The 26,256-nt window shown below is 37.1% G+C and overlaps 1 protein-coding gene across 1 annotated transcript; it reads left to right on the top strand.

Moving 5' to 3' along the window:
• The first annotated feature begins 737 nt into the window (after positions 1-737).
• On the top strand, positions 738-22,824 carry WEE1 (WEE1-like kinase). Its single transcript, XM_089991448.1, has 10 exons — positions 738-868; positions 1,356-1,416; positions 1,500-1,566; positions 1,716-1,982; positions 2,938-3,005; positions 3,116-3,225; positions 3,294-3,334; positions 3,462-3,613; positions 21,056-21,409; positions 22,720-22,824. The coding sequence occupies exons 1-10, from the start codon at positions 738-740 to the stop codon at positions 22,822-22,824; spliced, it is 1,356 nt and encodes a 451-aa protein (XP_089847574.1).
• Positions 22,825-26,256: the final 3,432 nt, after the last annotated feature.

The following is a 26,256-nucleotide window of genomic DNA, read 5'->3' as shown; positions in this document are numbered from 1 at the left end:
TACTCATGCTACACAAACAAGCGAAAAAATGTTCATTTAAAAAAGTTAGCATATCAAACTTTTCATAAGTAGTTTTTTTTCCCTGTGAATTTTCTTTTGCTTCCAAACATGCCCTAAAAAAACAAGAGCATTGATAGAGTTATGAAAACTAGTTTTCTCAAAATATCCTTCATATTTTTCTCACTTCCTCAAACGCCCTTGTTCTAATAAGAACGGAAAGGCATAAAAACTGTGGCCTTGATTTATAAATTTAATTTCAGGTCACCTTCTCGCATATTTTCGCGTCTTCTTTCTTCTCTACGGCCTGTTGGACCCCACCCAAAACCCTACATCCAAATTGGACTTTCAAACATAACTGGATACACAAAAACAAGAAAATATCGAGAATTTCCCAGGAATTTCTGGATTCTCTGTCACATCCAAGCACCTATGAGTGCCAAAGCGTCCCCAATCCCCATTTACCAAGAGAGTTTCATTCCATATTGCCCATGGAGAAAGGACACCAAGAAGCTGTACGTACTACGTAGCGGTGCTCATGAGAAGCACATATCCGTAACCTCGAGAACTATCAAAGGACAAATTCGGAAATACGGCATCTCCAAAGCGCGGGAAGTTTGAAATGAAAAGGGGGAGAATTGCGAGCCTTTTCTCACTTCTCCCTGGAGAGAGAGAGAGAGAGAGAGAGAGGTCTCATTTTTCAGGGCAGCATCTTTCTTTGCATCCAGAGGCCGTGGAAGATGATGAGCTCAGCGAAGAGCAACCTGACCGAGAATCTCGGGCAGGTGATCTTGCTGCCCGACGGCGACAACGCGTCTTTTCCGGCCGACGAAGATGACAAGGATTTCATTCTCAGCCAGGATTTCTTTTGGTATCTTTCGCTTTTCTTGTATTCTGACGTTTTTTTTTTTCGAAATTTGCTTTGATCGGAATGCCAAAACCTTCTCATCTCGGCCGCCTGATCTCCTATTTTTTCTTTTTTTATGACGAGGAACCCTCGCCGAAGCGAGTTAAACCCCGGGTGGGGCCGCCTGATCTCCTATTTTTTTCAAAATCCATTATCGGCATGACCGATTTCTAATTTAGGGTTTCTTATGTCCAGAACATTTGATTCTGCATTTTGTTACATCAACCGTGTTTGGATGCACCGAGTTATCCAGATAGATTGGATAAGTTGGAGTTTTTGTATTGTGGGACACAATACAATATCCCAACTTACCAGATTTAACTGGATAAGTGAATAGATTCAAAACACCATTATATTTCTTGTGATTTTTCATTCCAGGGATGATAAAGGAGTTTGATTTGGAATACTACTGGAAAGTTTAGCATTTGTTCTTAATTGTTTTATTTTTCAGCACGCCGGATTATGTCACCCCGGATGAACAACAAATCTGCCGGATCTCAGATTTTGATAAGGTATTCTCTAATCGGTTGTTTGATTCAGGAGCAGCATCATACCTTTTTTTTTCCTATCTCAGTTTCTATTGTTTGGTTTTCAGGAAAATATTCCGTGCCCTAAATCACCTGTAAAATCAAGCATAAACAGAACCAAAAGACACCGAACTGGTATGATTTGTTTATCGTATACTTTTGTTTATTTCTTTATTGTTTAATTTTTTTTTCTTCCAGTTGAAAATGTGATGAATGTATGCATATCGAGGCATTCTAATCATTTTCAATTATTTATTTCTTTTTTTTTCGGGGTTAAATTCTAGAGGTTTTGCCGAACAACAATTTTGATTCCATGATGCAATGTCCTTCACGGGAAGCAGAGATTTACAGAGAAACTTCAATCATAGAGGATTCAAAGTCAGCGAAGCCATCGATTCATGGAACACAGAGGAAGCAAAGCTATGTTTCCCGATCAGCGGTGGCTCTGCGGTGTCGGGTGATGCCTCCCCTTTGCATCAAGAACCCATATTTAAGTGGAAACATGGGGGTGAATCTGGATGTTGTTTGCACCCGGAAATCTAAACCTGCAGGTGGAATTCTGAACCAGCTTATGCACATATCTTCAGTCAAAATGTCGACATATGCATAGTTTTTTGTCATACAATTAGAGGGCGGCTGGACTCACCCACTTATCCGCAAAAAAAAAAACGAAGAATACATATAGTAATAGGTACATGCTAAATGAAGCGTACTAAATGGGTTTTTCTGCTCATCGGTTGTTTTTTTCACAGTTCCGACCCAATAAATGTGTTGGGCATGGTCGATTTATGAGGAAAAAATGATATTTGGAGCCTCTGAATTTTACAATGATTTTGGACTGTTGATTTTTTGACTCACCCATGTGTCAGAATCGAACACTTCAAGATCTGATCCCTATAAAACCAAGTACATAGATCACATCTGTACAGTCAGAATTTAAAAATAAAACTAAAAACCTGAAAAACTCATTTAGCACTCACCCATTACTCTCTCTCTCTCTCTCTATATATATATCTATATATATATTTATCAGTTTTATGGATAAGTTGATTCTTCCATGTGCCTGCTTAATGCCCATCATAATACCCCAATTCAACAAAAAACTACTAAATAGAAGTTTGGCATCATTAGCCAATGGGGCCTCCTACCATATGGTAGGAGCAGTTTGTGAAAGTCACGATGTGATGGGATGTTGCAAGTTCGAACCCCACTGGTATATGGGTGGTTGAATAACTACCTGGTAGTTTGAACAGGTATCTGGCCTATCTGGGTTGGCTTAAAGGCTGTTTGTAAAAGGGAGGGGGCCCTAATCCCGCCAGCTCTGTTATGAAAAAATAGAAGAAGCTTGGCATCATTCCTAATTATTTGTTATGGTCCTCCTTTGTGATGGTAACTAGTTTGAGCATTGTCACCATCTTTGCTATTATTGCAGTAGTGGTAATGTTTTTCTTCTTGTTCTTTTTTGTTTTCTACATATCTAACAACGTGGATTCTTACGTGAAACAGCTTTGTTCCCCTCAGTTGTTGGTGGCGATGGTCTTTCACGGTATCATACTGACTTCCATGAGCTTGAGGTGTAATTGAAATCCCATCTTCTGCCTCTTGCTGTGATTAATACTTGCTCCTTTTATACTTTTTTGGAGCTATACTATTGTGGCTTATGATGGTTCCTTCTTTCTTTCAGGAGATTGGATGCGGAAACTTTAGCCGTGTCTTTAAGGTATTGAAGAGAATTGATGGTTGTATATATGCAGTGAAGCGCAGTATAAGGCAGCTCCACCAAGACACTGAAAGGTAGGCCTTTGAAGCTCTTTCTGGTTGTTACAGAAACACACAGCATACTCATTTCACTAATTTGGCAGGAGGCATGCATTAATGGAAGTTCAAGCTCTAGCAGCTATAGGTATGTGAACGGAAGTACCTTTTGAGATATGATATTATTCCAAAACTAGCAACAATGTGTTTTCTGCCATAAGAGCATGAATAGTTTCTCACATGTGCTTTATGTTTTCGCATGGGGAATCATGTAGGGTTTCATCGTAACATAGTTGGGTACTACACTTCGTGGTTTGAGAATGATCAACTCTATATCCAGATGGAGCTTTGTGACCACAGCCTATCATTAAGTAAAACTGGATCTTTGTTGTCATCAGAAGGAGAGGTTATCAAAGCCACACATCAGGTCCTTCATCATGTTTTTTCTTCACACCCAAGAGAAATATGTTATTGTTAGTGGTAAACTTTAACTATATTTTTATTAATTTTATATGTTAAGAGAACTAAATAAAGCTTTATCTTTCATTTTGATACTGAGAAATAAGTAATTGTTTTTCATAACCTCATTGTAGGTAAATTGTGTGTGTGTGTGTGTGTGTGTGTGTGTGTGTATATATATATATATATATATATATATATATATATTGTTGGGAAGCACACATTCTTTTATTATGATTCCATTTGGATTCAATCATGTTTCCTTAATGACATGTTATGCATTGTCTTGTTAGATAGATCCATTGTTCTGCACTTAAATAAATGTCACAAACATTGTTTGTTCATAAGGTTACAAGGGTATTGCCCATGATTTTCCTCTAAATGCAGTTATTTGTGGTTGACCCTCTATTTGGGGGGGGGGGTATGACCTGCATCATTCTCAATGTTGTCTCCTTTCAGTTGATTTGATCTCTCATTCCTCTGATCGTTCTTAAATCTGTTGTTTCCCTTCAGTCAATTAGATATCTCCATCTGATCGTTCTTAAATCTTTCAAGATTTCATTTGCTTACCTCAGAAATCAGAATAAAAGAAACACAAATAACCATCTCTCTCCTTGTGTCCTTGGGTGCCCGTTGCATATGTGCATGCACATATGCTAGTATCCTGATCTTTAAATTTTCCTGAATTGAGTGTTATAGATTGTCTGTTCTATGGTCAATGTTTAATGTGCAAATAGTGTTCTGTTACATTCACACATATATCTGTCTTCTGTCATGCGCCTAGTGGATATGTTAATCTTGTTGGAAATTACGGCTAACACATGTATCGTCTACGTGTAGTGATAACTCTCATGTATCTTGCATTATCCATCAATTTATGCCCATTCTAGCATTATGTCTAGCATGTAGTGAAAATGAATGATAACCTTCTCCCATGTATGCTGTAAAAAGTATGTATGTGCAGTATCATGTCAAGGTTCCATGTGTGAGCAGTTGCACCCCATATATGATATCATGTGCTTCTTAAGTCTCGTCTGAATCATGATTATGTGCTGAAAGTAATCCTCTATGCACTGGCAATCTGCTTGCAGTCTCTTATGTTAGAATTGTTAGAATCCTCTGGAACCTGTATTGAGTGAAAGAACGAGAATAGAAGGTGCTGCGGCTATCACGATTTCTATCACTGAAATCATGACCTAAACAATGTATTAATATGTTTGAGTGTACCGTATGGGTCCGGGTTTGGTATAATATCTAGACCCAGAATGAAATAAAGACTATACATTAAAAGGACTCAAGTTTGATATGACTCGTGTCTGATATGATATCTAGACCCTAAACACACTTTCACACTTTTTCACCCCCCCTCAAGTTGATCATGGTTTTGAACCATGAACAACTTGTCTTTAAGCATTTAAAAGCGATCTTTTGTCAAGGCCTTTGTAAAAATGCCTGCAACTTGTCTTTCAGTATTGACAAACTCAGGCTCGATCTCTTTTTCTTCGACTTTTCGTCTCACAAAATGTTGGTCGATCTCAACATGCTTAGCGCGACTGTGACGTACCAGATTGAATGACATATTGAGAGCACTTTGATTGTCACACTGCAAGGTAGACAAAGAGATTGCTTCTCCCACTTCAGTTAGTAAATGCCTGACCCATGTGACTTCGGCAGTAACGACAACCATGGATCTATACTCAGCTTCATTGCTTGATCTAACAACAACCTTTTGTTTTCTACTACTCCAAGAGACTAAATTTCTTCCAATAAAGACATAATATTCTGACATAGACCTTCGCTCATCAGGATCTCCTGCCCAGTCTGCATCACAATATACAGTAAGTGTGAAAATCTCTACAAAAAGAGATTGTGTGTAACACCACAATACAAGAAATACAAAGAGTTCACAAAGGCACAAAGGAAAACACTCACAAGTGCACGGATACACATGCACAAAAGCTTGAAACAAAATGAACTTCAATTCATAAGTTCCCAAGAGGGGCTTTACAAAAGCATTGATATTGCATATGCTCTCACAAAAAAAGATATGTTTACAAGGGCCACTAAGGCCTATTTATAGTGCAAAAAGAAGCCACAGGGTGCAACTCAATATGACTGTTGGAGCTGCACCCAATGGTCACATTCGTGACTGTTGGGGCAGCTCCAACAGTTATATGGAGCTGTCCCTTTCACAATAGTCAAAAAGAAAAGTGTAAAAAGAAAAAAGTGTAAAAGGTAAAAGTAAATAAAAAAATAAAAAGTAAAAATGTGCCCATTAGGGTGGCTGACACCTATTGAGTAAAAAGACTGAAATACCCCTGATGGGTATTTCAGTTTACAATTAAAAGAGACATAATATTTTAACACTCCCCCTCAAGCATAGGGTGTCACGACCGAAAGTTTGCCAAGAAGGAAGTTAAATCTTGGAGAACACGACGCCTTGGTGAAGAAGTCTGCCAATTGATATTCTGATGTAACATAAGGAAGGTCAATGGTTTTTCTTAAATATTCTTCATGAACATAGTGACAGTCCATCTCGATATGCTTCGTGCGCTCATGAAATGTGTTATTTTTGGCAATGTAGATTGCACTTTTATTATCACAACATAATTTTGTGGGCCCTTGAACTTGAATATTCATATCTTCCAACAAGTGGCGAATCCAAACAATCTCCATGGTAGTAGATGCCATGGCTCTATACTCAGCTTCGATGGATGAAAGCGATACTTTTTGCTGCTTCTTGCATCTCCAAGAGATTAATGATTCACCTAAAAAAATACAGAAACCTGTGGTGGAGTGACGGTTATTTGTGTCACCTCCCCAATCAGAGTCAGTATAAGCAATTAAACTTAATTCAGACGTAGAAGATAGAAATACTCCCTTGTTTACTGTACCCTTTATGTATCTGATGATACGAAGGATGGCGCTCATATGGACTGTAGTAGGTGCATGTTGAAATTGACTAGCAACATGTTCTGCATGAGAAATATTAGGCCTGGTAATGCTGAGATACGTTAGGGATCCAACCAGTTACCAGTAAGGTGTGGGATCTTTTAGGAGAATCCCATCATCAATCTTCATCTTTGAACCTACTATTTTAGGAGTTTCGTAGACCTTGTCATCTGTGATTCCTAATCTATCAAGAATCTCACAAGCAAGTTTAGTTTGAGACAAAAAATAGCCTCTCTGAGAATAGGCAACCTCAATTCCCAAAAAATATGTCAGAAATCTTAAGTTTGACATTTCAAATCTTGAAGTCAAAATAGATTTAATGCTCTTGATTCCTTTGATATCATCACCTGTTATTAACATATCATCAACATATAATAATAATATAACAATCCCTGCAACAGATTTCTTAACAAACAATGAACGGTCAGTATAGCATGAAGTGAAACCATTTTCAGTCATTATATTGTTAAACCTATCTTGCCAAGCCTTGGGTGCTTGTTTCAGTCCATAAAGAGCTTTACGAAGACGAAAAACTTTATTTTTAGGGATTTCCATACCAGGTGGAGCATCCATGTAAACTTCTTCATTAAGATCTCCATTTAAAAAGACATTTTTGACATCCATTTGGTAAATATTTTTTTTTCGAATTGAAGCAATGGTGATAAGACATCTGATAGTAACCATACGAGCTACTGGAGCAAATGTCTCTTCATAGTCAATCCCATATTCTTGACTGTACCCTTTAGCTACAAGACGAGCCTTATGCCTTTCAAGAGAACCATCACTCTTAGTCTTGACCTTGAACACCCATCGACATCCTATAGTTTTCTTGCCATTGGGAAGAGATTGAAATTCCCAAGTGTTAGCTTTCTTAAGAGCTTTGAGTTCACTCTTCATGGCTTCTCTCTATTCAGTACATTGTTTGACTTCTCCAAAATTTTTTAGTTCAAAATAAGAGTGAATGGCACTCAAACAAGCTCGATATTTAGGAGAGAAAAAATCAAAAGATACGAATCTAGAGGGAGTCCTTCTAGTTCTTTCAGTTCTCCTAGGATGAGAATTATGAGTAGAAATAGTCTCACTAGGTTCACTATATAGTTCAATAGCACTCCTAAAGGTGCTTCTATCTTTATGAGAATAAGTGATGGGTTCTCTAGATACATTTTCTTCTTGAGGGGTAGAAGCAAGGTTTTAAAACCTGTGACTCTGAACTCGACTCGTTCTTTATTGACTCGTGACTCGGTGGGTCAACTCGGTGACTCGGACCGGGTTTTGTTAACTATTGATTTTAAAAGAAAAACAATATATAATTTGTCTGAAACCATGTTTTTGGAGTAAACATAGTCTCCAAATGTCTGTAAGAATATAAAAACAACTGCAAAGAGCTATAGAGGTTTGCTTGAATAATTGAATTTGATATCTATACAAGCACTTTGACTAATTCATGACTTGAATTAGAGGATGTGGTCACCATGAGTTCAGTCTGCAACTACCTAAGGTTCTTAAAATGGCCAATCATATATGCTAGCTTGTTTTAAAAGTTTTAATTCCCTCTCTAACAAATCCATAAATGTAAAATAGGGATATATGTCCATATTGACAGTTTACAGAATGCCCAATATCAATATAAAAAAGCATTTTTTTCATGTATGAAAACTATGCAGGAAATATATTAATGGCACAACTATAAAAAGACTACTAATACTTGAATCTGTACAATGCTTGTTCATATAACAAATGGATGATGAAACCTAAATGTGACTTTCCATAGGCACATTTGACCCTCCATATATAGTGAGAATCATTTCTTTAAAATATTTTGCTAGAATAAGTTGATAGCACAGGGTGAACAGTAGTTCGAATAACATGGCGATTTTATTCTATGGATTTAAATGATTTTTTATCTTTAAATGATTTTATTTTCTTTTTTATACAAAATCTGGGGGTAACCCTTGTTAAAATATATGTACTTATATATTTCAAAATTGTAATTTGAAACTCAAAAAACAAATTTAAAACATCCCAAAACTCGCCTGAGTCAAGCCGAGTCAGCCCGAGTCAAGCCGAGTCAGGCCGAGTCAGGCCGAGTCAGGCCGAGTCAAGCCCGAGTTTTGGCAAACCGAGTTTGCCTTGCCGGGTTGACTCGCTGGAGGGCCGAGCCGAGTCAGACGAGTCAACGAGTTGACTCAGCGAGTTTTAAAACACTGGGTAGAAGGGTTAGAGTTATTGTTGATCACAACCATTTCATTTTCACTATTATATGTTGATTCATCATCACTAGAGATATCATCATCCTTAGATAAAAGGTCAAAAAGAAAGGAGTAATCGGCATTTTCTAAATGAGATTCATTTTTTTCAAAACCAGTATCATTTTCCAGAAAAGTTACATTCCTTGAAACATATAATTTATCATTCTTAGAGTCATAACATCGAAAACCTTTTTGAGTTTCCGAATAGCCAAGGAAAGCACAGAGAATGGCTTTTGGTGAGAGTTTATCATTTTTATCGGTAAGAACAAAGCACTTACAACAAAAAACTCTCAACCTATTATAATCAGGTTTTTTTTCATATAGAATCTCAAAGCGAGAAATTTTATCTAAATTTTTGGATGGAAGTTGGTTGATAAGATAGACAGAAGCAAGAGCCGCTTCGGCCCAAAAATTTTTAAGAATATTTTGGGAAATGAGAAGGGTTCTAGTGGTTTCAATGATATGCCTATGCTTTCTTTCGGCCAAACCATTTTGTTGTGGAGTCTTAGGACACGATCTTTGATGGACAATGCCACAATCCTCAAAATATTTCTTAAACTCATTAGAGAGATATTCACCTCCGGAATCTGTCCTAAATATCTTTAAATTACTATTAAATTGATTTTTGATCATCATATGATATGTTTTAAAACATGAAAAACTTTATGCTTATGTTTGAGAAAATATATCCAACAATATCGTGAGAAATCATCCACAAAAATCACACAGTAAGCAAAACCACCTTTGGATATGACAGGTGCCTGTCCCCAAACATCCGAGTGAATATTTTCAAAAGGTTTAGCACTAAACATAGTTCTTGGTTCAAAAGGTATACTTCTCATTTTTCCAAGAATACAATCATTATAAGAGAAAGTATTTTTACAAAGATCTTTAACAAAATGTAGATAGGATAACTTGGTAATGTTCGGATGACCAAGTCTCTTATGCCAAACATTTATGTCTTTATGTTGGGCCACATTACAAAAGGTGTTTTTATGAATTTGAAGAAAGTCCACATAGTACAAGCCTCATTTCCTAGAGCCTTCCCCAATCAATCTCCCGGATCGGTGATCCTGTATTAAACATTTATTAGATGAGAATTAAATGTTACACCCAAGGTCCGTGAGTTGAGAAACGGAAAGCAAGTTTAAATTTAATTTTGGTATAAGTCTAATTTTTGGAATAAAGAAGTTTTGGGTTTTAAAATTTCTAATTCCCTTAATTTCGAGAAAAGTACCGTTCGCGGTCGAAACAAAAGAAGGTGACACATTTTTAGAATACTCGGAAAGAGATGAAATGTTTGGGGTCATATGAAAGGATGCACCCGAATCTAAGAGCCAAGAAGTTTTACCTGGAGGAGAAGAGGTGGATACGGCGGCACCAGAAATAGCTCCCTTTAGAAGAGGTTGAAGAGCCTCCACAATTTGATTGAGAGATAGAGCTTCTTTTGAAGATTCCTCTTTGGATGGTTGAGATGTAGTTGCCATTGCTAGATGTTTCTTCCATTTTGGGCAAACCGGTTTGATATGACCCGGTTCTTTGCAAAAGTGACACGAGATTTTGCTATAATCTCTTCTTACTCCTTGATTACCTTGATTTTGATTCTTAAAATGAGGGGGTCTATATGTTCTTAAATTGTTACTGGGTCTAGAAACGACATTAACACCATCACATTCTTCTTGATTTGTGGACATTGCAAGCACACTAGGATTTTGCTTGCTAATGCTCATACGGGTTTCTTCTCCACTTAATTTAGTTAAGACATCTTCAAGAGAGGGATAGGTACAAGAGGATAGGAGAGAAGATCTTATTTGCTCAAACTCGGGCCTTAGCCCATTCAAAAAATTGATGAATCGGTCTTCTTCTAATTGCTTATGACGAAGCTCTATGGCTTCTCCACTCCACTTGGGTTCAAGCATGTCAAGCTCATCCCAAATTGAAGAGAGTTTCGCAAAATACTTTCTTATAGACAAGAGTTAATGCTCTCTTTTGAAGATAATACTTATGGGACAAGTCCCTAGAAGTATACATCTTCTCAAGATACTCCCACGCTTGAGAAGCCTTTTTAAACTTTATAATGTTGGCATTAATCCTTGTCTCAACGGAAGAGAAAATCCAAGACAAGATCTTGAAATTCTTCATTTCTCATTTCTCATGTTTCCTACTATATTCCTCAAGAGCATTAGTTCTTTCATCTTCCTCAAGGATTTTGATTTCCCCTTCTTTAACCAAAGTAATTTTAGGCTTTGGTTCCAGAATTGAGCCTTGAATGTAACCCCAAACCCCTTTCCCTTTGATGTGAGCTTCCATATTTCCGGCCCACACGTGATAATTTGAGCCATTTAGCTTGAAACCAAGAGAAAAATGGGAGTCTTTCTCACCCATTAGAGAGGAAAGAAGAAATAAAAGAATACGTACCACAATAAGATTTTAAATCTTTCTTGTTGTAGTAATCTTCTAAAATATTGAATGAAGAAGAGTCTCCACTCCAATCACCAAAAAGTTGAAGGCACATTTTCCGTGGCACTTGATATTGAGAAGAATCATACCAATTTCTTTCTCCAAACAACCTTGCTCTGATACCATTTGAAAATCTCTACAAAAAGAGATTGTGTGTAACACCACAATACAAGAAATACAAAGAGTGCACAAAGGCACAAAGGAGAACACTCACAAGTGCACGGATACACATGCACAAAAGCATGAAACAAAATGAACTTCAATTCATAAGTTCCCAAGAGGGGCTTTACAAAAGCATTGATATTGCATATGCTCTCACAAAAAAAGATATGTTTACAAGGGCCACTAAGGCCTATTTATAGTGCAAAAAGAAGCCACAGGGTGCAACTCAATATGACTGTTGGAGCTGCACCCAATGGTCACATTCGTGACTGTTGGGGCAGCTCCAACAGTTATATGGAGCTGTCCCTTTCACAATAGTCAAAAAGAAAAGTGTAAAAAGAAAAAAAGTGTAAAAGGTAAAAGTAAATAAAAAAAGAAAAAGTAAAAATGTGCCCATTAGGGTGGCTGACACCTATTGAGTAAAAAGACTGAAATACTCCTGTTGGGTATTTCAGTTTACACTTAAAAGAGACATAATATTTTAACAGTAAGTTCATACACATCCTTGCCAGACGACTGTCGAGAATATATCAACCCATCTCCAATGGTCCCTTTCAGATATCTGAGTATCCTCTTAGCTGCCTCCATATGGCTAGTACATGGTGCATGCATAAATTGAGACACTTGATTTACTGAATAAACAATATCAGGTCGAGTAAATGTGAGATACTGCAATATCCCTATTAGACTGCGGTACCTGGTGGGGTTCTCACACAGGTCTCCATCACGAGTACTTAATTTTTGGTGGAGTACACTTGGAGTTGTTAAAGGTTTGCAGTCTTTCATGCCTGCCTTGCTGAGAACATCTATCGTTACTTGTGCTGAGTGAGAGTCAAGCCATGAGCCTGACTATCGATTTCTATGCCAAGAAAATAGCGCAAGGCCCTGCGATCTTTTATTTTGAACCTTTGACCTAATAGGTCTTTCACTTCTTTGGTGTGATATTCAGAGTTTCCTATGATAACTATATCATCAACATAAATTAATAATAGAGTGATCACATTTTGATTTTTAAAAATGAATAATGAGTGATCCAGTAGAGAGCGTGAAAATCCATGCTTTTGAATCTCAAGGGAGAAGCTGTCAAACCAAGAACGAGAGGCTTGTTTTAGGCCATAGATAACTCTCTTTAGCCTGCACACATGTGTTTTCCAATTTTGTTCTTGATATCCAGGGGGTTGTTCCATGTAGACTTCCTCCTTCAAATCCCCATGCAAGAATGCATTCTTTACATCAAGCTAACTCAGCTTTCATCCATTTTCAACTGTCAAGGACAGAATAGTTCGAATTGTTCTCATTCTCACTACTGAACTGAATGTCTCATCATAGTCTTGCCCTGCTTCTTGAGTGAACCCTTTTGCCACCAGTCTTGCCTTGTATCGTTCAATGGTTCCATCTAGTTTATACTTTATTTTGTAGACCCATTTGCATCCAACAAAATTTTTGTCAGGTGGTCTGAGAACCATTTCCCAGGTTCCACATTCATGTAAGGCTTGCATTTCATCATTCATGGCTTCTACCCATTTGGTAGAAGTGATTGCCTCATAGTACATAATAGGTTCATCTTCTTTATTCGGGGCAGTTAAGAAGAGCTGAAAATCCAAGGAGAAATTGTTATAGTTGACCCACCTATCAATAGGGTGTCAGATGCCATTGAATCTTCTGACCTCAAGAGTATGAGAGGAAGTAGGTGCAGTTGCTGAGGTGTGATTTGAAAGGTTTGGTGCTATCGTTCTCTGTTTAGTATAGCAAATACCCTTGTATCTGCCCGGTACAAATGATATTTCTTTCCCATTCTGTGGTCCCGATGTGCTAATAGTCTCAGACGTTTCTTCTTCCTGCCGCCCACAACCTAGAGAACAAATTTTATTGGAACTAGCAAAAAGCTCGAAATTCAGCCAAGAGTAATAAACTTCGGTGATGGTAGGGGACATATCCGTTGTGCCAGCTTTGTGATCAAAATTGTGTTCATCAAAGATAACATTTCTTGAGATTCTGATACGTTTGTTGGCAGGATCATAACACCTATATCCTTTGTAGTCGTCTGCATATCCCACAAATCTACACTTCTGAGCCTTGTCCTGAAACTTGTTTCTCAGGGACCGATCAATGTGCACATAACAAACACATTCGAAGACACACAAATCATGATAACTAGGATAAGCTCCAAAAAGATAGTAGTAAGGAGACTTAGTTTTCAGAACAACCATAAGCAATCTATTTATCACATGTACGACAAAATGAAAAGTTTCTGTCCACAGATTGATGAGAAGATTACTGTCATGGAGCATACTCATGACACTTTCAATGATATGCCTGTGTTTTCGCTCAACAATCCCATTTTGTTGAGGGGTGTGTGGATAGGACACCCTTCTACCTATCTCATTATTTTGAAGAAAGGAAATAAAGTCACTAGATGAGAACTCCCCACCTCCATCACATTGGAAGAATTGGATGGACTCACTGAATTGATTTTTTACAAGGAAAGAAAATTTTGAAACAAAAGAAAAACTTTTGACTTATTTTTTATAAGTATATCCAGGTGTATCGAGAGTAACTATAAACAAAAAATAGGTAGTATCTGCTTCCAGATCCAGAGACAACTGGGGCATGTCCCCATACATCAGAACATATTACCTCAAAAGGCTTTGAAGCTCTCTTATTAATAGAGTGAAAAGGCAATACATGACTTTTGCATAAAAGACAATTGGAACACTTCTGATTTTTCTCATCCACATTGAGACTTTCTTTTGGAATGAGATTATTAGAAACAAGTTTCTCAATAAAATGACTCCTACAACGTCCTAATCGACTATGCCATAAGAAATGCTTATTACATTCAGAAATACTAAAAACATTTGCTGAAGAGAAGGAACACGACTCTATTGAAGACTTCGAATCCAGATGATTGGGGCAAACAGGATGATATGGAGCTTCTTCAAAGACATACATATTGCCTCGTCTCTTTCCTTCAGCGAATGTTTCCCTCGTGCGAAGGCCCTTGATCTGCATAGAGAAGGGAGTGAATTCGACTGAAGCATGATTATCATCAATACATTTAGAAACTTAGACAATATTTTTCTTGATATTGGGAGTATGAAGAACATCAAAAAGTTCAAGAGTAGAATGTGACATGGGAATGACAAATTTTCCAACATGAGAAACATGATGGTAGGATCCATCTCCAGTGACAATTTTACTTTTGCCAAAATAAGGAATAGGTTTAGAAAGTTTACCTGTATCACCAGTCACGTGAGTTGCTGCCCCTGAGTCAACGAACCAAGTGCCTTGATCATTCTGCTTTAATTTCAATTCTGACAAGGCGGATATCAACAGATCTCTAATCTCTCCACTGTCTCTGATATTGATGGACTGCTTTTTGGTTGTTTATGGAGTCTTTCCTTTATTTTCAGGATTGTGCCAACAATTCGCCTTGATATGCCCCCTTTTGTTACAAAGGAAGCAAGTGGGGATAGATCTTTGTTCCTGAGCATGAGTCAACATATTTGGAGTGGGAAGCAATCTACGTCCTCCGTATCCACATCGCCCTTGTCCCCCTTGCCCCTCGTCCTCGACCATAAGTCACTCCTTTGGCAAAAACTTCTTGAAAATTTTTATGAGCATGAGTTTCTTTAGAAAATCCCTTCAGAGTCATTTCATACTGAATTAATTTAGCTTGCAACTCATCAAAATTAGTAAGGGCACGCAGTGACAATCATATTATAGTCGGATCCCAATCCACTTAGAGTTTGTTGCACCATATCACTGTCACTCACTGCACATCCTATAGCTGCAAGTTGGTCTGTGATAGTCTTCATTTTGTTTAGATATTCCATGATGGTCATGGAATCTTTTCTCATCTGCTGAAATTCCCTCTTAAGAAAAACCATTCTCGCCTGTGAAACTTGTGAATACGTCTGAACCAATCTCTCCCAAAGTTGCAGGGTTGTACAATTGTCGGGGATTGCAACAAGAACCTCTTGAGACAAGGTAGAAGTGATGTATGCAACTACTGATTGATCTTTCCTTTCCCGGTTGAGGTATTCTGCATTTTTGACATACACAATTAAACTTGCTCCTGTATCATCTTTCTCTTCTCTCGTAACAAATTCTAGCGGGATTGAAGTGGTTCCATCCAAGTGACCTAAGAGACCTTGGCTCTTTATGCAAGGAATGATTTGTCTCTTCCAAATCAAGAAATTTGAGGTGGTTAACTTTTCGGAAACAAGCTGAATGAGAAAACTTGAAGAATGACTCGATTGAGAAGAATGAGAATCCATAGAGAAAGGAAAATTAACAAGGGTGTTCACGAAGTGCTCAATCTAGTGCCTAAGAAGTGTGTTGGTCGCCTTTTTTTTTTTGCGGCTGTGCAACCTTTGAGAGGCTAACGATCAGAGACTGTCAGATTCAAAGGGGAATTAGGTTTGGATTTTCCCTTCCTCCCCTTTTTTTTGTGATTGATGCAACAACAATAACAACAACTACGCCTTCATCTCAAAACAATTGGGGTCAGCAATATGAACCAAAAAAGAAAATCATTCTGGGTCTTCCACATGAATCCTTCTCCTCCAATAATTTCTATCCAATGCCATGTCCTTGGTGAGGTTCAAAGCATTCATATCCTTTCCTATCATCTCCATCCAAGTCTTCTTAGGCCTACCCTGACCTCTTTTAACTAATATATTTTCCCATTTCTCCATCCTTCTAACTGGCGCATCATTAGGCCTTCGCCGAATATGTCCAAACAATCGTAAACGATTCTCTCTCATCTTATTTTCAATGGATGCAACACCTACCTTCTTACGTATCTCCTCGTTTCGAATCTTATCTTTTATTGTATTTCCACAATCCATTTAAGCATACACATCTCAACTACACTCATTTTTTGAATATGATGTCTCTTGGCAGCCCAACATTCCGTACCATATAGTAAAGCGAGCCTAATTGTCGTCCTATAAAACTTTCCCTTCAACCGCAATGGCATTCTACGATCGCACAACACTCCAGTTGCACTTTTCCATTTCATCCACCCAACCTTTATCCTATGATTTACATCTCCATCAATTTCTCCATACTTTTGAATGATAAATCCCAAATATTTGAATCAGTCATCCACCAGTATTTCTTGCTCACCAAGCTTCACTACACTCCCATCACTACTTCGTTGCTTACTAAACCGACATTCCATATATTCAGTCTTACTCTTACTCAACTTAAAACCTCTAGCTTCCAATGTCTGTCTCCATAATTCTAACTTAGCATTAACCCCGGCTCTAGACTCATCAATCAAAACAATATCATCAGCAAACAACATACACCACGGTACATTTTCTTGAATTGATCTCGTAAGCTCATCCATCACTATCGCAAATAGAAAAGGGCTTAAAGCAGATCCTTGATGTAACCCAACCGTTATCGGAAAATTGGTTGTCACCCCTCCACAAGTGCGGACATTGGTTACTACTCCTTCATACATATCTTTAATTATACTAATGTACTTGAGAGAAACACCTTTCTTCATCATTGTCCACCAGAGAACGTCCCTAAGTACTCTATCGTATGCCTTCTCTAAATCAATAAAAACCATATGCAAATCTTTGTTCCTCTCTCTATATCTCCTAATAAGTTGTCTAAGAAGATGTATAGCTTCCATAGTTAATCTTCCAGGCATAAAACCAAATTGATTCTCCGATATCATGACAACCTTCCTCAACCTAGACTCAATCACCCTCTCCCAAAGTTTCATAGTATGACTCATGAGTTTTATACCACGATAGTTTGTGTAATCTTGTATATCACCCTTATTCTTATATAGAGGCACCAAAGTACTCCTCCTCCACTCATTAGGCATCTCATTTGTCTGCCAAATCTTGTTAAAAAGATTTTTCAACCATTCTAAACCTTTCTCTCCCAAGCATTTCTAAGCCTCGATAGGTATACCATCTGGGCCAACTGCCCTTTTTGATTTCATTTTCTTCAAAGCCTCTGCAATTTCTTTCTTTTGAATCTTGCGCATGAAGTCACTTTTCATCTCATGAAAAGGAATGTAGAAGTCTCTAAGATCTTGGGCATGACTTTCATTAAATAGCTTATCAAAATAATATTTTCATCTCTCCTTAATCTCCTCATCTTTGACTAAAACCCTTTGCGTTTCATCTTTGATACATCTAACCATACCCAGATCCCTCGATTTCCTATCTCTCATCATTGCAAACCTATAAATATCCTTCTCGCCCTCTTTGGCATCCAACTTATCATAAACCTCCTTATATACCTTATCTCTCGCGTTTCGAACTGTTTTTTTAGCTTCCTTCTTTGTTATCATATACTTCTCCAAATTCTCATTATCACGACTCTTAGATTTCTATAACACTTTCTTTTAACCTTAATAGCTAATTTGACATCCTCGTTCCACCATGATGTATCCTTACCTAGTGGTGCACCGCCTTTAGACTCACCCAACATCTCCTTAGCCACCTTTCTCTTGCCATCCGCTATCTTATTCTACATTGATTCTGAATCCTCCTTGAGACACCAATCACCTTCCTTAACTACCTGCTCTACAAACATTCCTTGTTTAGCTGCTTTCAGTGCCCACCACTTAATTTTAGGATTTATCCTATGTCTATCCCTTTTGCGGCATTGTCTAATTCTAAGATTTAAAATTAAGACTCTATGTTGTGTAGCTACACTTTCTCCCGGTATAACCTTACAATTGATTGAACAACCCCTATCTCTCTTTCTAAGTAAGAAAAAATCTATCTGACTCGTATTAACCCCACTTTTAAATGTTACTAGGTGAGACTTCCTCTTCCTAAACCAAGTGTTTGCTAAGATCATATCATAGGACAAACCAAAATCTAAAATCCTTTCTCCACTTTCGTTTCTTTCTCCTATACCATAGCCTCCATGGATACTCTCAAATCAAATCCATCCCTACTAATGCCTACATGTCCATTAAGGTCACCGCCGATGAAAAGCTTTTCTCCATAAGATATCCCTTGTACTACTCTATCTAAATCTTCCCAAAATTGACGCTTTATGGAATCATCCAATCTTACTTGAGGTGCATAAACACTAATAATGTTAATAATATCCATACCTAATGCTAATTTAATAAGTAAAATCCTATCACCCTTCCTACGGATCTCAACTACATTATCTATAAACTCACGACTAATAACAATCCCTACTCCATTCCTATTCCTATTTATTCATGTACCAAATCTTATATCCCCAAGGTTCTATCACTTTTTGCTTTCTCACCTACCCATTTGGTCTTTTGTAGACATAAAATATCAATCTTTCTCCTACACATAACATCTACTAACTCCACCAACTTATCAGTTAAAGACCCTATGTTCCAAGTGGCTAATCTAATTTTATGGTCTTGAACTATCTTCTTTACCCCCATCCGTCCAACAAAGTGAGGGAACCCTTGCCTATTTGACACCACACTCGGGCGCCAGTGTGACACGTCGTTTCTGGGTGACGACTTAGCGACCCTTGCACATTTATCATTGCCTCCGGGCCTATAGAGTACAACGCGTCGCTCAGTAGGGAACGCCCTAACGAAATTCTCATATTGGTTCATATTCATAGGGTGTGACTATGTTTTTATGCTGGCTGTTACTGGCCTACCGCAACCCTCCTCCTTTATTCGGGCTTGGGACCGACAGTGTATAACTAAACAGTTATACACCGGCGGAGTTTGTTGCAATAAGAAAAAAAAATTGTCCAACAATTTTTTTTAACTGATTGTGTTTTCAGACAAAACACAAATGAATATGGTGTGGGCAGACAACTGGTACGTGGATATCAGTTGTGACAGCAAGAAGAAGCAAATTGAAGATGGAATCGCTTGAAAGAATAAGATTGAATATTTCCTGTCACACAACAAATATGTGCAGTAAAAGGGGAATACACAGTGAGTACAGATCTGGTGCATCTGATCTGAAAAGGTAGACGAAGGAGAGGGTGGGTCTGGGGAAGATGCAAAGAGGGTGGGTCGTGGGGAATACACAACGATTCACGTGAAACAGCCCCCCCTCCCTTTTATATATATATATATATATATATATATATATATATATATATATATATATATATATATATATATATATATATATATATGATGCACAGGATTCACATGAACAAGGATTCACGTGAATTTAGGGATTCACGTGAGACGTGAATCCACCAGAAGGAGTTAGAGAAGAAATGAGAAGAAGAAAAAAAAAACTGAAGACAAGAGACGAAGAAATCCTCAAACCTCTGGTCGGTCACATCCTTTGGAAGCCTCTTCAACCCTAGATGGATCTCGGCTTTGATACCATGTTAGAATCCTCTGGAACCTGTATTGAGAGAAAGAGAATAGAAGAAGAAGGGGCTGCGGTTGTCACGATTTCCATCACTGAAATTGTGACCTAAACAATGTATTAATATGATTGTGTGTACAATATGGGTCCGGGTCTGGTATCATATCCAGACCTGGAAGGAAATAAAAACTATACATTAAAAGGGCTCAAGTCTGATATGACTCTGGTCTGATATAGAATTGCACTGTCATCATATGAAACATATGTAAGTTAATGACACAACACAAAGTACGCTATATGCAAAATGCATAGTATGTCAACATTGTACAGTTGAGCTTAAGATGAATGGAATTAATTATGATATAAATAATAAGGCATATATGGCCACCATGTCCTTTGTATAAGGGCTAAGTCTTGAGTTCTTTGCAAATGCAAGTTATATTTTATAAACTTTCTAAAGTTGATGTTTGCATGCTGTGCCCAATCATTTGTTAACCCTAAGTTTTTATCAGAACGAATTTGAAAGGACAGGTACCTGAGTTAGTGTTGATTATGGGCATATGTGCTATTCTGGTATATCTTGTAAAAAATGCAACTTGTTCAATGCTCACTAACTCCTACTGCAACCTTGATTGCACCTGGCTGCTCAATATTAACTTTGAATTTTGTTACATCCGGGTGTTTTTTCAACCCAAAAAACTTGTGATTAGAACTTTTTGACTTAAAGGAGAGATGCCTACACAGTGCAGTACTTGTGGTACACTGGTCTATCTTTGCCAAAGTAAGCAACTGTTTTCTTTTCCACAAATTCATTTCATAATCCATTCAATCGTGGTGCACTAGGAGTCTTAGGCATGCACATAACTTGTATAACCTAAAAAGTTGTTTCTTGTGTGGCAAAGACATGGTATGATGTGTCATACAGCCTTATCCATGTTTGATCTGTAATTAGTTATGTAGGAAAGCAGGAATATCTCACTTCTGTGTTTGTATTTTGAAAATAGTCAAGTACATTAACAGTTAGTGATTACTAATTTACCATATAACATCAACCATATTCAATTCACTACTAGTTGAAAATTGTGAATGTTAGGCTAGTGTTCAAAATTTGGAGATAAATCGTGCTCTTAAAAATTCATTTTTCTCATGCTGGTGTTCAGAACTATTGATTCAAATCTGTGTAGTTTGGTTTTGTTCATTTCAAGTAAATCCCCTTCATTTTGGGCTTGATAAATAACTATAATTTCCACATCTCTGGCCTTTTTGCAGATTGCTGAAGCCTTGCAATTCATACATGAGCGTGGAATTGTGCACTTGGACATAAAACCTGATAACATTTACATCAAAGATGGTGTCTATAAGCTTGGGGATTTTGGATGTGCATCACTCAAAGATGGGAGCCTTCATATTGAGGAAGGGGATGCACGTTACATGCCATTAGAGATACTAAATGACAAACATGAGTATTTGGACAGGGTCGATATCTTTTCATTGGGGGCCTCTATATATGAGCTTCTGAAGGGTTCTCCATTGCCAGCATCTGGTTCACAGTTTTCAATGCTTAGGGAGGGAAAATTATCTTTGCTTCCTGGCTACTCTCTGCAATTTCAGAACTTACTGAAGGTAAAATTTGCTCTATGTAGGCTACTTTAAAAATAATTACTGTCTGCTGCCATGAGTATATTGTTCTCGTTGTTTTTATTTTTCTTCCCTAAATCAAATTAAAAAGGAATTCTGTGTGTTGGTTAAGATAACTTCTCTTTGTGTATTAAGGTATCCCTAATTTGTCATGGAAAAGCTGTCTACGTTTAAGCAGTATTTGTGTTTATTTGAAGCACATAAATAAAATTTTCTCTTTATGTTTATATCTACAGTTGCAGTTATTTGTTGACATCATGTGATATCAAATGGTGGAAGAAATTTGGCATTGCTGTTCGTTCTTCATTAATTCTGAGTTAAAAGTAATAGCTTGCTGGGCTTGAACCTTTATCTATTTCTTAATCATTCCTAGTTCTCAGTTATTGAAAATCTGATTATCTTTGCTGGAAGTAAACACAACATATATCAGGTAGCAAGTCAAATATTAGTGTGTGCTTCAGTTTTTTATCAAATTGCTATGTGCAGAGAATTCAAGGCTAGAGGTGGGCAATGGGCTTGGCAGTCCGCTGGCTGGCCCAGTCAGGCCCGAACCGGGCTGATACTGGTGGGCCATGGACTGGGGTTTTCCCAGAGGCCCAGCCTGAACCCGACTTTTGGATTGGCCCGTCAATTGACAGTTTGAGCTTTGACTGGGCTGGCCCAGTCACCCAATCCATTGGCTGGCCGGCCTGTTGCCTACCCCTGTTCAGGGCTACTCTTAGAATTTATGCAAATATATAAGGGTAATATAAATATGCATGCAGTGGGAATTTGAACTATCATGCATCGAGTCAGCATATCCTTAGTGGTTATTGAGTCATGCATGAGAATTGATCTGCAAATTTGTAATCAGTGTTAAGTCTAAATAAAGAACTCTCAAAGTTACTAAAGTGGTCTTGGAAATATGTAATAAATACCGATCCTTGTGCGTGTATGCCTGATTTTTTTATGAGAAAAAATAGAACAGTGAAATTCAAGAAAAAAATAGAACAGCAAATTTCAAGAAATCTCTACTCTTTTCTCTTTGCCTTTCACTGTTGTGCTAGTAGTTTGCTTCTTGATCAAGGGCTAATTTTCTTCCTATACAGTGATACTTAGAAATGCTCTGACTTAGACGTGTCTTAGCGAAAATTGGAAGCCATTTTAAGCTCTTGGTTTTGGTTCTTTGTAAAATATTTCTTGCAGGGACAACAAATTCATTAAAATATCTTTTTGATTAATCCATAATTGCCTTATACTTTTTATTGAATCGTTTAAGCTGACCAAACTTTTACATTTTTTTTTTGAATTATTAGGTTATGATGGATCCTGAGCCTATGAAGAGGCCTTCTGCTAAACAGTTGCTGGAGAACCCAATCTTTAAAGTTAATAGGGAATGCAAAGCTTTAAGGTTCAAGTAGTGTTGCGGTTGAGCAGCTTTGAAGTTGCTCAGTTTTGACAGCAAAAGCAAAATTAGCACATGCCGTTAGGGTCAATTTTGTATCACAAGCCTACAGGAACTGCAGGGGACAAGCAGAGTTTGACGATTATGGGTCTTTCATTCAATTTTAATGAGATCAAGGCTGATTGATCGATTTTGAGTATATTGGCTTTGCTTGGTGAGAGCAAATCTGCGTATTTTGTAGAAAAGGCTTGCACCGCGCTATGTAAAGTTGTAAAAGTCAGTTCTTTTGTAGGATCAGGGTTTTGTTTATCCTGATCCATTATAAACATGCTAATCACTATTATGAGTAGTGTTCATTTTCTGCCTTCTTGGCTTTGCATTTTTTTTAATGATGAAGTTCCCTGCAAAGCGGGTAATCTTTGGGTGGGGGTCATTGACATTTAGGGTATGTTTGAATCATGTCTCCTACCCGAAATAGGATGAAATGAACATGGGGGATGGTGATTTCAACAAACATTGGATGCAGTGGATGCTTGGAACAGTGTCCGCTGCATCCTTAAAAAAGGTGTTATTTTTGTAACACCCCTCCCCTTGTTACAAAAAGAAAAGGATGCGGGGAGCGCATCTTAAAAAAAAGTTGGGGGTAAGGGTCCTCTCTCTCCCTCTCCTTTGCAGCTAGTGGGTCACCTACGCTGGAGATGAGAGGTGAGGCTGCCGGTGAGGTTCCTCTTTTCTTCTTTTTTTATTACGGTTTGTATCAAAAATTTTTTAGGGCATTTTTAGGTTTTCATATGTGAGGTTTTTTTGTTTGATTTTATTGATTAAGGTTCTCATTTTGATTAGAGTTTCTACTTTTTCATTCTTCCTTCAACATTTGTTGGACTTTGGAACAAAAAGAATGGAACGATAAGAACCAATGTTGTGTTCCATTCCTTTTGTTCATTTTGTCCAATCCTAAACAAACCATCAAACCCCTTATGTTTGATGGCTTGTCCAAGATTAGACGAAATGAACTAAAAAGATGGAATTTGTTCATTCTGCAACAACTGTATCAAGTCCACCATTTGTTTGGATTGTACTATGATGATGTGTTCAAAATGCCCTTTAGATGATGATGATGTGCGGACAACTTGAAGAGTCATGGATAGTGGGTCAGATTACTTTATTTTGGATCATATGATTCGATTCGTCCACTATTTTATATGTTTCAACAAGTTTATTATGGATTTTGAGCTCAGATATGGATTCAAATCATGAATTTTTGCCCTGAATATGAATCTCAAATTGAATTCAAATATCAAAACATACAAAAATATACGTAAAACAACTATGCAACTTTTTTGATATCTCAACGGTATAATTGATAGTAGATATGGATTCAAATAGGAATGTATATTTAAAATCATAATTTTTTTTTTTGAATATGGATCTCGCATTGGATTCAAATACCAAAATGTATGTAAAACAATTATGCAATAATTTTTTTGATATCCTGACGTTATAATTGGTATTAGATATGGATCCAAATACATACAAAAATGTATGTAAAACAACTATGCAATAATCATTTTACTTGTTCATACATACATTCATTCCATTCATTAAAAAATCATTTCATTTAGTCCAACAATCAACTTGCTCATAAATAAATTTATTTCATTCATTAAAAAATCAACTTATTCATAAATATATTCATTTCATTAATTCAAAAATCAACTTGTGTTTTCAACCTGCTCGTAAATATATTTTTGATTAATTAAAAATCAACATGTTCATACATACATTTATTTCATTCACTCTTAGCAATCAACCTGCTCATAAATATATTCATTCCAAAATCAAACAACTAATAAATATATTCATTCTATTAATTCAAAAATCAACCTGTGTTTCCATACATACATTCATTCCAATCATCTCGTAAATATATTCATTAGATTCATTCAAAAATTAACATGATCATACATTCATTCAAAAATCAACCTGTGTTCCCATACGTACATTTATTTCATTCAATAAAAAATCAATGTGTTCCCAAATACATTGATTCCATTCATTCGAGAATCACCAATTGAATCTCAAATACATTCATTAAAAAATCAACTTGTGTCAAATTTTATTGTCTTCATAGGATTCTAATTTATGAAGACAGTCAGTTGGAGTGTGCTTAGCTACAACATCTACTTGATGTCATGTTGCAGAGTTGGTCTTTTGTGCTGGAGTTGCCATGCTCAGCAAGCAACACCTCCCTTACCCAAACTGCAGGCACCTGCTGTTGCAACTCAAACATTTGGAAACACACAATTTCATTAATTTCACCACATATAGGCTTATAAATAGAAACTATCCTGTATTGAAATTGGAGTTGGTACAACATAACTGAAAACAATTTACAACTGACATAGTCCAGTCGAGGGAGCAGAAGCTCTAGTGAAGTGAAATGTACATTGGGATACAACCACGATCGAAGGCCTGGAAAAAGTCAAGTCCATCTTAGGAACATCCTCAAGTTCCCTAATTGAATGCAATAACTTACATTATGCAGATTGATGGAGAAAGAAAATTTCAGCAATCACAGAAGCACAGTACCAGACAGAGACATGTTCGATTGATATCCACAGGCAAAAGGGGTAAAGGTGTAAACATGGAGGATTGCATGAATCAATGGCTACAGCTGAGAAATTGGCATTGACCAACCATATTCTTTCTTTAGGAGACAATCCACATTGAAAATAGCTAAAAAATTAGTAGTCTTTCATACCAGTTACATTGAGGAAAAAATTGAATATTACATAGATTCTATCAACTTCCCATGATTAGAACCTCAAATACTAGCCTTACAAAGGAGAACAATGACAACACTCCGAACTTCACGTTACCAGGTATCCTCCATATAAAAAAACTTCCAATAAAACAGAAAGCATATATGAAGCAATTGCATGTAAGTGTCAAAAAATAGATGAAAGTGAGGTTGTGATTCCAGAATTAGTGAACGCATTTTCTGGAACAAAAACTCTGGTACAGATATCTCCTGCCGCACATGTGCAGAGAAAGATCCACAGTAAAATACATGTCTGTGTATTAATGCATGTGAATTGACAACATAATGCAATAAATATTCATGAAATAATGATTTTAGAAGTAAAGGCTAAATACTTAAGTAGGAATGAAAAGTTGAAGTTAGATATACACGTATAGAGGTACACACAGACACATGCATCAGACCTACACCCTGTAAACTGCAGAAAAACTCTAGCTTTACATTATCAATATGATAATGGCCAGAATAAAATATATGGTACATGGAGATTGCACTGTTCAATTTAACATTGCATACCTATAGAAATCTGACAAAGTTCTAATCAGTTGAGTTACCTCCAAGAGGGCCAGTCAGATTGACAAATTGACAATAATTATATCTCTTTTCCTGCATCAGATATTGTGCATA

Source organism: Nuphar pumila, chromosome 2 (genome assembly GCF_984573655.1).
Source record: "Nuphar pumila chromosome 2, dmNupPumi1.hap1.1, whole genome shotgun sequence".
NCBI classification, from domain to species: domain Eukaryota; kingdom Viridiplantae; phylum Streptophyta; class Magnoliopsida; order Nymphaeales; family Nymphaeaceae; genus Nuphar; species Nuphar pumila.
The sequence above is the reverse complement of the archived record's forward strand: the minus strand, read 5'-3'. Positions and strand labels throughout refer to the sequence as shown.